This window comes from Cydia strobilella, chromosome 21 (genome assembly GCF_947568885.1).
Source record: "Cydia strobilella chromosome 21, ilCydStro3.1, whole genome shotgun sequence".
In the NCBI taxonomy this organism is placed as follows: domain Eukaryota; kingdom Metazoa; phylum Arthropoda; class Insecta; order Lepidoptera; family Tortricidae; genus Cydia; species Cydia strobilella.
This window is the reverse complement of record NC_086061.1, coordinates 11,997,802-12,014,749: the sequence shown is the minus strand read 5'-3', so window position 1 is coordinate 12,014,749 and position 16,948 is coordinate 11,997,802. Positions and strand designations below refer to the sequence as shown.

Here is a 16,948-nt window from a genome sequence, read left to right as displayed (position 1 = left end):
CAAAAAGCAAGGAAATTAAAAAATATATATAACTTGCGTATAGATGTAGATTCTAATTTTATTTATCTTCTCTGTATCAAAATAACAAAGTGAACATTGGTGAAATAAACGTTCAAAATGTTGTTCCGATAACAAAGTTAAGTCCGGTCTTAAGCCCGCTCCAGACTACGCGGCGCGATTTCGCTGTTTAGCGAACTAGACTCCACACTCGCGTTCGCGGCTTCGCGCCGCGATTCGCGCACGAGTGTGGAGGGAGCTATAGACGATTTAAAGACCGAACCAGAAATCAAGCTCCATTATTTTTAAGTGTCGGGAATAGAAAAGACAACTTTTTGTGTACTACACGCCTTAGGGAGGCACATACAAAAAAAGGAATGGAGAATTTCACACGCTTTTGGTAAATTTCAGTAGCTCAGTTGGTTAAAAGCGATCGGACCAGTGTTCCGAAAGCTCGCAAGTTCGAATCTTGCCCGAAGTGGTGAATTTTTCTTTTTTTTAGGGTTCCGTACCCAAAGGGTAAAAACGGGACCCTATTACTAAGACTCCGCTGTCTGTCTGTCTGTATGTCTTTCTGTCTGACTGTCTGTCACCAGGCTGTATCGCATGAACCGTGATAGATAGACAGTTGAAATTTTCACAGATGATGTATTTCTGTTGCCGCTATAACAACAAATACTAAAGACAGAATGAAATAAATATTTAAGTGGGGCTCCCATACAACAAACGTGATTTTTTTGCCGTTTTTTGCGTAATCGTACGGAACCCTTAGTGCGCGAGTCCGACTCGCACTTCGCCGGTTTTCTTTCTTTGCTTCAAATTTTTTTAAGGGAATGGTCTCTTCTCAGTCGGATACTCTTGTCCGAGCAGTCGTGGTCATTGAGGTCGTTGTACATCTTTTTTCGTAGTTTCCCGCCATGCTTCTCTATTTACTGCATTCCGCACGAACAGATTTAAAGGTGACCCGGTGAGCGCTTTAAGGGAATGGTAGTATTTGTTCAATGTGGTATTTTTGACCCACCAATAGCAATATTCGATGATGTATCACTGTTTAAGGGTTTAAGTAAGCGACGGGACGGCAGTCCCGATATGAATCAGAAAAGCTATATTTATTATTAATATTAGTATCCCAGTGACGGAGACGCGACCTAAGTTTGCGCAAGTTACACACACACACACACACACACACACACACACACATTTGACATTTTGGTCAAATTTTCCGTTGACCGTTGAACTTACATGATTGAGGAACATTGTGTGCATGATATTACCTGCTCGTGTAATATCGTAACATTTTGGGGCATTTTCTATGAAAAGGGACCTTATTGTCGATGGCGCTTACGCCGCACAGCGTCGCGCGGCATTGTATTTATATCGGAATATCGTTAATAATGGCGTAAGCGCCATAGACAATAAGGTCCCTTTTTATAGAAAATACCACATTTAGGTAAAATATCTGGGAGACCGAGCTTTGCTCCGAAAACATAGAAACACACAAAAATGCGCCCCGATAACCCCCGTACAGCTAATTTCATCGAAATCGCGCCGTTTCCGAGATTCCCGAAATATACAGGGTGGCTAAAAAATAAGTGCATACCCGTTGCCAGGGAGGTTTTGGGATTATATAGCAACTTTTACTATGGGACCAACCACGAAATCGGGAAAAAAATTTACCCTCCTATAGAAAATGGACCAGCCAAAATGTATGATACAGCCAAATTTTTTTTCGCGATTTCGGCGTTGGTCCCATAGTCAAAGTTGCTTAGTATAATCCCAAAACCTCCCTGGCAACGGGAATGCACTTATTTTTTAGCCACCCTGTATAATGTGTGTGTGTGTGTAATTGCTCGTTAAAAGGTACAGATAAGATACAGTTTTAAAGGGATATAAAATCATAAAGAAAATGATGAAAAACATTAATACAATGATGGCTAACGCGTATGAATTCGCCGCTAGGGGCGCTAGTGTAGATGGTGGTCTTTTCCATAGTTCGAAATGTCACTTGTCACTTCAATGACTGACAGCTGTTCTTTAGTCTTTTGGACCACCATCAACAGAGGCGCCAACAAGTGAGCAAAAAAAACGATAGCCCTCATTGAATAACTGCCTATCATGTAATCCAAAATTGCCTCTCGGGTCCGTCTCCGCCACCGGGCCCTAACTCCGCATCCATACATTACTCTTAATAAATCACTTTATTATAAACTTCATAATAATTATTAAATAAATACTTATAGCACCCACGACTCAAACAACGATCGTATATGATATTAAATGCTGTACTCCCTTTTTGGCGAGAATTGTATTGCCGAATTTCACTTGGCAACCAACTTTTCGCCAAAGTTTCATTTGACAAACCAATCATTACCAAATAAATATTTCGCAACCATTTCATTTCCCAACTCCATAGTTGCGAAATGAAAATGACGTAATAGGTTGGGTTAGGTTCAGATTAGGTTGGATTATATAAAGTTGGGAAATGAAATTCGCCCAAATGAAACTTTGGCGAAAAGTTGATTGCCAAGTGAAATTCTGCAATACAATTTTCGGCGAAAAGGCAGAGAACCTATTAAATTAATAAGTATATTTAATAATAATAATGTTTTAACTAATAACTTAATTTAATCTAATAAATGTAAGTAATATTAAAATCGCGGGAAAGCAGACGTTGAGTGCGTATTTTCCTGTGATTTCTTTAATTAAGAAATAATAATTTACTCTTCAAATCTTGTAAATTATATTGAGGTGATATGGGCCATTTAATTGATTTTTTTTTCACTTTTAATATATTTATGCAAGTAAAGGATGACTCACGTTAGACCGGGCCGTGTCTGAGACGGAGCTTCCGGCGCTTCGTTTTCTATAGAAAGCATCACGTGATCACCTGTCATGTCACGGCCCGGTCTAACGTGACTAATTTATTAATTAAGTTAATATCACCTGAGTATAATATGAAAATATTTAAATCGTGTATTGTTTTAATGTAAATTATATGAATCATATAAATTGTAATTATATTTTAAACATAATTGCTCTTATATGTTATTAAGTTTTTGTACCGTTACTACTTAACTTTCGAAAGTTAATTGTACCTTTATAACACCAATTTTTAACATTTTACAAATTATAACGCGATAGAACACGAATATTAATAAAATTATTTAATAATGATGCGTATGCTCTCTTCATTTGTACAAATATATCAACTATTTATATTATACATACGTACTTATATGATGTTGAGTTTTGGAAAATATAACATGTTTTGGAAGCAGTGCCGATGTTAGTGCATCAAGCATAATACTTATTTACGATACAAGTGCGAAATACGCAACGAGTGGCGACTTTTAAAACACGACCGAAGGGAGTGTTTTAAAACGACAAGAGTAGAGATTTACAGTACATATGGCCCTTTTAATTTTCGACGTAGTTACGTAATGTGCTTATTATGGCACAGGGTGTCGTAATGGAGTAACATATGTACTGTAAACAAAATTATGAAAAATAACAGCTTCAACTGTATATCGCATGTTACCGACGTCGGTACGTTTGACATAAGTATATCGGAAACCTTTTTAATTTTTCAACCGTTTTCATTCACCCGGTAACGAAAAGCATTTCCTTTCTTTAGACATATTGACCGGGATATAGACCGTGATTACCTTTGGAATTGTTTATGAGCTCCCGATATTTCGACGCAGTTACATGCATCTTGTTCACGGGTGACACCGTCAATATAAGTCTAGTGAAACTTACCGTGAATCATTTAAAACTCTCATTTCGTTTCCGTTTGCGGTTACGTTTTTATGGAACAAAATAGAACGGTTTCCGAGCCCAGAGGCCGGCGAAAAACGAAAATCAAAATTTCTTCATCTGCCTTGCATTCGAGCGATAGAAACAGATAACGAAATTTCGATTTTAGCCTTTCGCGGTAGAGTTAGATCAAGCTTTACCTGACCAGAAATATATGATCATTGTCAAGAGGGCGCTGTTATAGGGTGACAGTTCAGTATAGTATGAAAATAGTTATTTGTTATACAAGGGTGCAAAGTTGTATTTTACCCGCGAGTGTTTCAACACACGAGAAGTAATAGTTATTTGTTATACAAGGGTGCAAAGTTGTATTTTACCCGCGAGTGTGGAATTGAAACACGAGCAAGCAAAAGGATTCTATAGTTGAACCACGAGCGAAGCGAGTGGTTCTAAAATGGAATCCTGAGCTTAGCGAGTGTTTTAACACACGAGAAGTAAAATACATTTGCACCCGTGTGTAACACAAAACTTTTCCCCTCACTATAGCGAGGAAAGTGCAACATCCACAGGCGTTAGATCATCTTCATCACTGGAATCACAACATTTTTTTACGGTAATACAATATTATAACAGAAAACTGTAAGTTATATATTTTTACGTGTCGGAGTCGGTGAGAATTTTTTTTTGACAATGTTGACATTTCTGACGTTGCGTTTGAAATTGCATCGACTCAACTTATGCGTTCAGACTTATGTGTTACATTCAACATAATTTAAAAAAACAAATGTTTCTTATGTAATTTAAGATTTATGACTTAAAATCCTTAAATAAAGCTAAATTTGGTTTTTTTTTTTAATTTTCAAATCATTTATTTAATGATAATTAATATCGAACGAACCATTATTATGAGCGTTTTACGTTTTGTTATCCGTCAAAAGCTACTTAAACACGCTCTATCCAAGGTCAAATTACTTTCCCCACTAGTGGATAAAATGCGTTTTTCCCCGCTTGTTTTAAAGGATAAAAGACGGCTTTCCGAGCTAGTGAGGGGAAAAGTTAGTTCCAGTGAAATTCCGCAACACGCGTGATCATATATTCCTGGTCAGGCTTTAATATGACAGCGATTTTGATAGCCCACTGTGCAAATTATGGAAGGTAGAGGTAAGGAAATTAATCTTCATGTATCAAAAAGTGACCGTAAAAAACAGTAAATAGGCGGCGCCACCATACACTGAAGTACCTAGACCACACACCTAGTATTTATATAGATGTGCACCCGTGCGACCGTGAGGGACAGAACATACGCAATGCGACAAAACTAAAAACACGTTTTAACATTCCTGACAACGTACCAGGAACAACCTACGTAATTTGGTCGGGTTATTTGCTGCCCCTCCCCCATTTCATCTCTACATTATTATACATCTATGGTGCATGTCGTAGAATCTCCTATATATTACAATACTCTTTAGTCTCAGAGCCTACCTAGCGCCACCGGAGAGATTAGGAACTATTATTTAAAGCTGAAAGCATGGAGACTATATAAAGGAGCCAAATCTCTATGTATGAAAAGTGTCCATCAAAAAACAGTAATTAGGCGGCGCCACCATACACCGAAATACTACCAAAAACAACCTACGTAATTTGGTCGGGTTATTTGTTGGTTCATGTTATACTCATGTCCCAGACCCTAACTAGCGCCACCGGAGAGATTAGGAACTATTATTTAAAGCTGAAAGCGGTCACTTTTGCAACAATTCTGCCATAAGAGATTGACATCCTTTTCTATACCATCCATAGCTGAAAGTGGTCACTTTTGCAACAATTCTGCCATAAGAGATTGGCATCCTTTTCTATACCATCCATAGCTGAAAGTGGTCACTTTTGCAACAATTCTGCCATATTTCTATACCATCCATAGTGCAAATGTTATTTATACGTCATAATTACATAGAAGTTTGACGTTTAAAATAACACTTGCACCGCGTGTGCTACCAAAAACTTTTCTTGGTCTGACTAGTACTTCTGGCCCTGGTTTAAACGCCATGGGGAACGGACGGCGATCGGGATACTTTTATAATTTGACTGCTGATGTGTGACGAGGGTTCTGTTCCCACAACGACAGATGTATGAATTGTATGACGGTGTGCACTGATCTGTAGAATAAATATAATGAACTAGAACATGAGGTTTTATTCTTCATATACTCACTTCCCTACATTTTCTGGGAAGCTTTTAAGACATCACGAAGCTTGCTGAGTGGCCTAATGAAGGTAAGAGATTGAAAAGCTTGATTAGATTTAGATTTATTTATTTCAATCAAACATCAAACATTTATTCAGAAAATAGGCCACAGGGGCACTTTTATAGAATTATATCACTATTGTCAAAGAGGATAAAATAGGATAGAGCGGTACTGTCATAGTATATTTTGTAGCCACAGTAAATTCACTGCCATCTATCGACACACGATTAAAACTTAAAATAAAAATATTAAATAATGTATTTATATATGGATAAATGATTTTTTTTATTTGCAATATTTGCATTAATTATTTTTATATTATTTTGACCCATGGTATTTCACTGATATGCGTTAAAATTGTTAAATAACAAACGAAACCGTCAACGCCATCTATACGAGAGTAGGCTAAAGGTAGTGGCGCCATCTAATCGAAAATCAAATTTTCTTGATTTTCGAGGCACGTTTTTTCCTTAGCTTACCTTAGCAACAATTTTAACGTAACGCAAATCATAAAAACAATTAATGCAAATAAAAAAAATCCTATATATTATCCATATTTAAATACATTTTATCGTATTTTTATAAATCTTCATTTTTAGTTTTAAAGTGTGTCGATAGATGGCAGTGAATTTACTGTGGTTACAAAATTTACTATGACAGTACCGCTCTATAATATTATATCCTCTTTGATTCAACCTATAAACTGAACAATACTCGCACACTTCAATACATCAACCAGTTCCACTAACCCACTTTACGTATTAGGGACGTGCAGAGGCATTACCGATAAGCCCCCCCACCCCTCTGTGCCACAACCCCCCCCACCCCCTCGTACCTGGGGAACGAGCGCGCCGGATGAGATAGCGGGCGCTTCCGAACCGACACGGGTCGCGAGTTAAGGGTCTCCGGCAAGCTCGGTTCTCCATACAAATGTAGTTCCGCTCTCATTTTAAAATGACTAGCTAGATTGCTCTGAAACTTTGTACTTACAATAGGATAAGGTATATCTTTGTCTGTAATTAGTTTATGTAGCTTCAGATATCATAGTTAAAAAACCGGCCAAGTGCGAGTCGGACTCGCGTTCCAAGGGTTCCGTACATTACACAATTTAAACAATGTATTTTTTATGTGAAACGTGAGTGAAATGTCTTTAATGTCGGATCAAAAACTAAGTAATTTAGCCCGACTCACGCTTGACTGCACATTTCTAATAGGTTTTCCTGTAATCTATAGGTAAAGATGTATTTTGTGTATTTTTTTCAAAATTTTAGACCCAGTAGTTTTGGAGCTAAAGGGGGGAATGGGCATTTTTTGCCTATTTTCTTGAATAACTTCTAGTGTTTATCCTAAAATTATAAAAAAAAATTTGAGATTCTCACAATGAGCTCTTTCATTTGATATGTAAGACAGTATAGTTTGAAAAACTTTATTTTTTAATTTTCACATTTACCCCCCAGGCCCCCATGTTTAAAATTCATTTGTTTACGTTACATGTTCGTCTTTGGGTCACAAACTTACGTATGTATACCAAATTTCAACTTATTTGGTCCAGTAGTTTCGGAGAAAATAGGCTGTGACAGACGGACAGACCGACAGACAGACAGACAGACGCACGAGTGATCCTATAAGGGTTCCGTTTTTTCCTTTTGAGGTACGGAACCCTAAAAATACAGCAAATTTTAGTTTTTCGTACAAAACTTGTTTATGCTCTATTTCGTTTGTTTTATAAACTGGAGCTATATAAACTAATTTCAGAACTAGACATATCTCATGTTATTGTATGTGCAAAGTTTCATTACAATCCAACACGTAGTTTTAAAATAAGAGCGGAACGACGTTTGTATGGGAAGGTGCAACTCGGCCGAGCTTGCCGGGGACTCTTAAGTAGAATAAGTTATTAGAATAAAGGTCGTATAGTATGAATCTTCTCAAATGATTTTTACGTCTAAAACCCTAATATGATAAACAAAAGCCATTGTTTCTTTTATGCGAGCGACCGGCCATTGTGTGCCATTGTTAGACAGAATGGCACGCGCTCAGAGACAATGACACACAATGGCTGACCGCTCAAACAAGAGAAACAATGGCTTTTATTTAACATTAGCGTCTTAGACGTAAAAATCGTTTGAGAAGAATTATACTATAACCGGTATTTAATTTTTTATTAATATCCTTCTTAAATACTTTACATTTTTCTAATTTTATTTAAAAATCATCATACTCCGGTTTATTAATCTCATATTATTAAATTAATGATTTAAACTCGGAGATCGCAGATAAATCAATCTGCGGTTCGCAGACGACATTGTCGTTTTCTCCTCAACTGCTTCCAAGCTACAGCAAATGCTTGAAAACCTAAGCACCGCAAGCCTCGAGATTGGACTGAAGATGAATATATCAAAGACTAAGCTAATTACCAACAGCACACCACGTAGGATAGAAATCAATGGAGAACATGTTGCATATGTCCATGACTACATACACCAGTTATTGCTCGAACAGCTCGCTTTTGGAATACAAATACTCTTTGTCAGTCCGCTGCTACAGTCTGACGGCACTTGTAATCGCACATGCCACATTGTTATGGTTTCGCCACAGTGTGCTTCGTCTGGTGTCTTTTTAAACATGATTTCGTTCTGCATTTGTAGTCGCAGATGCTACATTTAAATGGCTTCGCCCCAGTATGTATCATCAGGTGTCGTTGTAAATGTGACTTCAGCCTGCATTTGTAATCACAGTGGCTACACTGAAATGGCTTCGCCCCAGTATGTATCTTCAAGTGTTGTTGTAAGTTTGACTTCATACTGCATTTGTAATCACAGTGGCTACACTGAAATGGCTTCACCCCAGTATGTATTATCAGGTGTCGTTGTAAGTGTGACTTCTGACTGCATTTGTAATCACAGTGGCTACACTGAAATGGCTTCGCCCCAGTATGTATCTTCAAGTGTTGTTGTAAGTTTGACTTCATACTGCATTTGTAATCACAGTGGCTACACTGAAATGGCTTCATCCCAGTATGTATCATCAGGTGTTGTTGTAAGTTTGATTTGCTACTGCATTTGTAATCACAGTAGCTACAATTAAATGGCTTCGTCCCAGTATGTATCTTCAAGTGTTGTTGTAAGTTTGACTTCATACTGCATTTGTAATCACAGTGGCTACACTGAAATGGCTTCGCTCCAGTATGTATTATCAGGTGTTGTTTTAAGTGTGACTTCCGACTAAATTTGTTATCACAGTGGCTACACTGAAATGGCTTCACCCCAGTATGTTTCATCAGGTGTTGTTTTAAGCGTGACTTATGAATGCTTTTGTAATCACAGTGGCTACACTGAAATGGCTTCGCCCCAGTATGCGTCATCAGGTGTTGTTGTAAGTCTGACTTGCGACTGCATTTGTAATCACAGTGGCTACACTGAAATGGCTTCGCCCCAGTATGCGTCATCAGGTGTTGTTGTAAGTGTGACTTCAGCCTGCATTTGTAATCACAGTGGCTACACTGAAATGGCTTCGCCCCAGTATGTTTCATCAGGTGTTGTTTTAAGCGTGACTTATGAATGCTTTTGTAATCACAGTGGCTACACTGAAATGGCTTCGCCCCAGTATGCGTCATCAGGTGTTGTTGTAAGTCTGACTTGCGACTGCATTTGTAATCACAGTGGCTACACTGAAATGGCTTCGCCCCAGTATGCGTCATCAGGTGTTGTTGTAAGTGTGACTTCAGCCTGCATTTGTAATCACAGTGGCTACACTGAAATGGCTTCGCCCCAGTATGCGTCATCAGGTGTTGTTGTAAGTCTGACTTGCGACTGCATTTGTAATCACAGTGGCTACACTGAAATGGCTTCGCCCCAGTATGCGTCATCAGGTGTTGTTGTGAGTGTGACTTCAGCCTGCATTTGTAATCACAGTGGCTACACTGAAATGGCTTCGCCCCAGTATGCGTCATCAGGTGTTGTTGTAAGTCTGACTTGCGACTGCATTTGTAATCACAGTGGCTACACTGAAACGGCCTCTTCCCAGTATGTGACATTTCGTGTATTCTTAAGTGATAACTATCCCTGCACTTTTTGTCGCAATGACTACATGTGTAAGGTTTTTTTCTAGTGAGTATTCTCTGGTGCCTCCGGTTGTGCGTCTTCTGGTGACGTCGCAGGTTTGATTCAACATTGGATTTGAAATCACAGTCGCTACACTTAATAGGATCTCCAGCAACGTGTATTGTTTGGTGTTTGTGTAAATCACTTTTACACGAACATGTGTAACTACAGTGACTACAATTAAAATTAGTCTCCAAAGAGTGACTCTTTAAATGAGTCTCCAAACTTTTCTTGGAACTTGTTGTAAACTCACATTCAGCACACATGAAATTTGAAACACCATGTTCGCTTTTCTCGTGTTCTATTACAAGCAATTCGGTTTGAAACGTAGAATTACAAAAATCACAAGCGAATGGGTTTTGTCCGGTCGATGAATGCGTGTGTTGCATGTGTTTTCGCAAAATATACTTGTTTCTAAAACGCTTGCCACAGTGTTCGCAGGCGTATGGTTCAGCTCCACTGTGAACAGTCGCATCGTCGTGGAGGCGCTCGAGCACCACGGAACAAGCCATCGCGAGCTGTTCCCTGGCGCGGGCGGAGATGCCGTCCGAACACACTGGAACACAAATTAACAAAACAATTTAAATGGATTATCTAGCGATTCTAGCGTATAATGAATTTCACATTCATCTCAACGTTTCGTCCGTCCGATCGGCGCCGTATCACTTAAGAGTGACACTCGTAAAACCAACACAAGATTGAAATAAGTGTAAACTAGTAGGGTAAGTAACGACACTAAATGTATGGAGCAGTATGCACTTTAGTCTCAGGCGATGCCGCTTGGCACGACTGATCCTCATGGTGCCTACCCCCCCCCCCCCCCAAAGAGGGGGGGGAGCGGGCGACTCCCCAGGTCTAATTCGTCCAGGTCTTAGCAACTAGGGCAAGTTATATATAATTTTCGTATAATTTAGGGACGTAAAATTCAGTTTTGAAATAATTGTCATACCTCTCATACAAAAAATGATTTTTGTGCAAAAAATTAAAATGTTATGTAATTTTTTGTGACATATTTGGCTGTTACAATCATAGTGTTGCGATTTACACTAAATAAAAAAATTGACAATGTAGCATTTATTCTACATTATCACTTTTAAAGTAGGTATTCATACATTTTTTTCGTAAAAGAAAAAATATATATAGTGCGTGGCGGTTTGCACAAAAATCATTTTTTGTATGAAAAAGTATAACAATTATTTAAAAAATGAATTCCTCGTCCCTAAATTATACGAAAATGATATATAACTTGCCCTAGTTGCTAAGAGCAGGAAGAAATATAGCATAGATTGTACCTGGGGAGCCGACCCTTTTCCCCTCCCCTTTTGGGGGGTAGGCACGGTACGATCTCGTGGCTACCGGACCAAATCGGCTTTGTTTGACCTAAGGAACAATCGTGGCAAGCGGCATCGCCTGAGACAAAAGTGCATACTCAAGCGCCTTACCTTACCCTACTAAAACAAAATCGACCCACACATATGGTCTCTATAAGAATACTCGTAGAAAAGTGATAAACACATTACCCTCCTTCACGCTATCGGGTAACAATACAAAATAACCGGCCATCTAGAAGATTGTTATACAGCTTCTACTTTATTTATATGTAGAAGATATGATATGTCACTATTATATAAAATGCTGGCTGATTAAAACATGAACTTAATGTTGACATGTTTAAGTTAAATAGAGGAATGCAGTGATCGACGCTAAAGCATACCAAGTATGTACTATGTATAACATTGTTTTCTTTAGTATCCATAGTAAAAGCTTTGCTTAGTTTGGAGCTAGGTCAATTTATGTCGTCAAATATTTATTTTCTCTAATATGCTTGGTAATCTTCGCCTTAATGCCCTTGCTCACCGCGACTTTTTAACGCGCCCTCGACGCGCGTTTGTATCGATACACACGCGATTCGCACGCAAGTCAGACGCAGCTTTGTAGACCTTTGCACACCTACAACTACATCGATGCAGACGCGCTTGCAACGCGGGTTAGTAGCGATGCAGACGAGCCAGCAAGGCGCGTTTGTAGAGATGCAGACGAGCCAGTAACGCGCGTTTGTAGCTATACAGACGCGTCGCTAACGCGCTTACAACGCGCGTTTGTATTGATACAGGCGCACTGGCCAATTGCCTGTTTGAGCAGAGACTCCTCAATAGTAGCACACGATGGGTTCTTTTTATTTGTTTCGTCCTCAAAAGTCTCACAAAATGTATTACATATTTCTTCCCTTCTTTTTTAACACTGTGTAAAAAAATCCGGCAACGGCAGTTCCATAAAAGCGGTCGGTTTTGGGTAATAATAAGGGAAAATATCAATTATGGCCAAACTGAAGTATATGCTGGTTCAGCCTGCACCTGCAGTCGCAATCGCTACATGAAAATGGCTTCTGCCCAGTATGTGTCATTAGGTGGTTGCGAAAGGGAATTTTCTGGCTTCATATGTAATCAGTAGATATACTTCTTATATATAAATAAATAAATATTAGGGGACATCTTACACAGATCAACCTAGCCCCAAACTAAACAAAGCTTGTACTATGGCGACAATATACATACTTATATAGATAAATACATATATACATAGAAAACGTCCATGACTCGGGAACAAATATTTGTGTTCATCACACAAATAAATGCCCTTACCGAGACTCGAACCCGGGACCATCGGCTTCACAGGCAGGGTTACCGGTCGTCATATTTAGCATTATGTTTCATATCGAGTATTTGTAACATAGAACTAGCACTGCACCTTGTAGTCGCAATAACTACATTAGTGAGCCTTTTCTCCAGTGTGAATCATTTATTTCTGTAAATCAATTTTAAACGAGTGTCTCTTTAAATGAGTCTGTAAACTTTCCTTACAATTTGTTGTATACTCACGTTTAGCACTCATACAATTTGTTACACCATGTCCTCTTTTCTCGTGTTCCATTGCAAGCGATTCAGATTCGAATGTAGAATCACAAAAATCAGGAAATTGTTTTGGCCCGATTGCTAAGCGAGTGAGTTGAATATGTTTCCTTAAGATAGACTTGATTCTGAAACGTTTTCCACAGTGTTCGCAGGTATATGGTTTGTGTCCTGTGTGAACAGTCGCGTCGTCGCGGAGGCGCACGAGCACCACGGAACAAACCATCGCGCACGGTTCCCTGGCGCGGGCGGCGCTGCTGTCCGAACGCACTGAAACACAAAATAACAATTTATGTGTCTTGGCGAATATTCAAGCACAGCTCAATCGATCAATTAAAAAAAAAGTTTATTTTCTTACATTTATTTTTTTATTTTAAACTTTATTGCACAATATAACAAATAAAATACAAATGGCGGACTTAATGCCTAAAGGCATTCTCTACCAGTCAACCATCAGGCTAAACAGAAACAGTAATAGGTGCAGGCATTTAACAAAAAAAAAAGCAGAATAGGTAACTTAAAAATAAATAAAACGATAAATAATACACTCTAACGAAAATAAACTATGTATTCACTTGGTGAAAAAATTTCAAAATTCAAGACTAAAAAAAAACGAAATTAAAATACTGGTGTTTTGCCTTTTTCCCGAACATTAAATTTATTGTACGAATTTAATTTGTCAATCAACTTTTCGCCAATGATTTTATTTTGACAACCAACCTTCGTCAAATTTTATTTATGATAATGTTTTGCTTCTATTTTTTTTTTTTGTTAAGTAGATTATTATTATGACATAGTATATAACCATTATAACATTTGGAACACAATTAATTTCCAAACTAATTGAGCTGGACGTTTTTCGCGTCAGCACGCGATAAATGAGGTAGTTCGCAGGGCTTTGGTCTCAGCCAACGTTCCCTGTGTCCTGGAGCCTCCGGCTTCCGGGTATATGCCGTTCACATGTCAAAAGGCCATATTGTCTTACACGGTTCCTTGACAGGAGGGTCGGTGCCTCTTACCTTACCTTACCTTTGCCCCGACCCATCTGACAATAAGTTACACCGTCAGTGCCGCCGGTTCGACTGTACGATTTCATATCAGTCGCGGTGGAGACTGCAGGACCTTGGGGTGCGGAGGTTAAGAAGTTTGTGGGGGAATTAGGTCAGCGATTAATAGATCCTTTCGCATCATTTCACAGTGAGGACATTAGTCAGAAGGTCAGAACCTTGTACTGGACAAGAGTGATTTGTCGCTATTAAGGGCTGCGCAAATCGGTGGAGCGCAGCGCAGATAACCGAGGAAGGTTTACTCCGCGCAGCGCACGCCGACATGCCGCCGCGTGTACTCTATCAGAAGGGATTAGTGACTAGTGTGCACTTCTCCCCCTTCTCCCCCGTCGTGTCGGCGCTAGCGCGTAGCGCGGCGCACTCGGGAGGCGTCTCGCCCGTTTTATTCATTAAGTTTAAATAAGACATAGACAGAACACTTTTATTCAACATCACATGAAATGGCAGAGTTAACAGATAGTGTAACACATTCTTTTTAATCAAGTTTAATTAGTTTAGTGTTTTAATTGATTAAAATATGAATTTTTTGAGGATCAATATTTAGCGAACATGACATAATATACTGAATTAGTATGAATTTATTATTATTATTATTATTTTCTTATATAAAACAAATTGACATGCACGACTTATATAATTATAAAACAACCTATCAAATTGCTATTATATGAATAATGGATAATTTCGCGCCTAAACGCTCCAAGCTGTCACGTGATATTGATGACGTCACGATGTGATAAATAAACAAACTGCTGTCAAACTGTAAGTCATAGCGTAGATCAAAACCTGTGGTATGTATTTAATTAATAGTCCCAAGATGTTTTTATGTGCCATAGGCGATTAAAAGATAAGGAATGAGTAAATAACTAAATAATAACACTTTCGCATGTACTATGAACGACGGTTTTAATACATTTGTGAAGGAAAATCACAATAAAACTACATATTTTAATGGCCTAAATAATTTGTTTGTTTTGTTTGTGTTAATAATTTCATCATTTGACATTGAAAAAACAAGCAATGTCACAGCCAAGGATGTTTGACAATGATTATGTCCTATATTATATTATTATATTTTGTAAATAGTAGGTAGCGATTATCGTTTTAATTTTTCGAGTATTAATCCTGCACCTAACAACCATCTCTTTTTAGCCCAGTGGTTGACTAGTAGAGAATGCCTTATGGCATTAAGTCCGCCATTTGTACTTATAATTTTATGTGCAATAAAGTTTAAAAAAATAAATAAAATAAATATATTACATAGTAATCCAATGTATAAAATTTCTTGATGCAAAGTAGCTACAGTGTAAGGTAAGCAAGCTAATAGGGTTTGATATTCAAGAGCAGATTTTCTCATAAACAGACCTTGAAACACTTGTGGGCGGAGCCACTCCTCGGGGCCCAGCACGAGCTCGTCCTTGACCTCATGATCAATATACAGTCCAGCCTCTGCGGCTGCTGCGCTCACTCCTTGCCAGGCACTATCCTCACACTCCCGCTTCTCCTTCACACACATATCTCCGGGCTCTGTCTTCAGACACACCGCCTCTGCCTGAACATTAAGAAACAAAATCCATACTAATACTATAAATGTGAAAGTGTGTCTGTCTGTTACCTCTTCACGTTTAAACCGCTGAACCGATTTAGTTAAAATTTGGTATAGAGATAGTTTGAGTTCCGGGGTAGGTCATACGGAAGTTTTTATCCCAGAAATCATCCATTAAGGGGGTGAAAAGTGGGGTGGAAGTTTGTATGGGAAATCGATAAAAAGCAGATTGAATAAAAAATAAGCCACCCAAATTACTAACTCCATGCAGACGAAGTCGCGGGCTAGTAATCCTATAGGTACTAAATTGGTGACAATGCTGACACAAAGTACTAGGCGCCCTGGGGGCGCTGCAGACAATAACAGGGCTCCGTGAGGCAATCCTCCTCACCATATTACCTATCTATTGGGAATTGCCTAGCTGAATAAGATTGGGAACCCCTGTTATAACTCTTGCACATACGCGACCGCTACAGGCGGAGCCTTAATAAACAATATCAGAAAAAACTGAAGTTCGATTTCAACTTGACCCAATTACTATAGCTAGTACATGAAGCAGGTACTCACCTGACAGTGGAACATCCTCGTTGCTCGCCCCGTCTCCGGTTGACACGTTTAACCGGAGCATGTCATCTAGGGCAACCAACATTATATCAAACCCCATGTTCCGCACAGTAATAGCTTAGTAGGGACTGAGATCAATTTGTTACGCCAAAGGATTTTTTTTTGTACTCTTGTTATCTTGAAGTAATTCATTTTATTTTCACATTTTATACTGTTCTTACACTGTTCTTATACTCAAGGCGCTTACTTACCCTACTAAAACAAAATCGACCCACACATATGGTCTCTATAAGTATACTCGTAGAAAAGTGATAAACACATTATCCTCCTTCACGCTATCGGGTAACAATACAAAATAACTGGCCATCTAGAAGATTGTTATACAGCTTCTACTATATTTATATGTAGAAGATATGATATGTCACTATTATATAAAATGCTGGCTGATTAAAACATGAACTTAATGTTGACATGTTTAAGTTAAATAGAGGAATGCAGTGATCGACGCTAAAGCATACCAAGTATGTACTATGTATAACATTGTTTTGTTTAGTATCCATAGTAAAAGCTTTGCTTAGTTTGGAGCTAGGTCAATTTATGTCGTCAAATATTTATTTTCTCTAATATGCTTGGTAATCTTCGCCTTAATGCCCTTGCTCACCGCGACTTTTTAACGCGCCCTCGACGCGCGTTTGTATCGATACACACGCGATTCGCACGCAAGTCAGACGCAGCTTTGTAGACCTTTGCACACCTACAAC

General features: G+C 38.6%; 1 protein-coding gene across 1 annotated transcript; it reads right to left on the bottom strand.

Moving 5' to 3' along the window:
- Nucleotides 1-12,898: 12,898 nt before the first annotated feature.
- On the bottom strand, nucleotides 12,899-15,630 carry LOC134751164 (gastrula zinc finger protein XlCGF26.1-like). The gene is made up of 2 exons (XM_063686537.1): nucleotides 15,443-15,630; nucleotides 12,899-13,280 (listed from the first exon to the last, which is right to left on the bottom strand). Exons 1-2 carry the CDS (start codon nucleotides 15,591-15,593, stop codon nucleotides 12,901-12,903), a joined length of 531 nt encoding a protein of 176 aa, XP_063542607.1. The 5' UTR covers nucleotides 15,594-15,630; the 3' UTR covers nucleotides 12,899-12,900.
- Nucleotides 15,631-16,948: the final 1,318 nt, after the last annotated feature.

What these genes read in the sequence shown, in the direction of transcription:
- LOC134751164 (XM_063686537.1), bottom strand. Translation starts at nt 15,593, where the DNA reads ATGTGTGTGAAGGAGAAGCGGGAGTGTGAGGATAGTGCCTGGCAAGGA. An exon ending in CCGCCCACAAGTGTTTCAAG is followed by an intron (nt 13,281 to 15,442) that starts GTCTGTTTATGA and finishes TTTGTGTTTCAG; the next exon opens with TGCGTTCGGACAGCAGCGCC.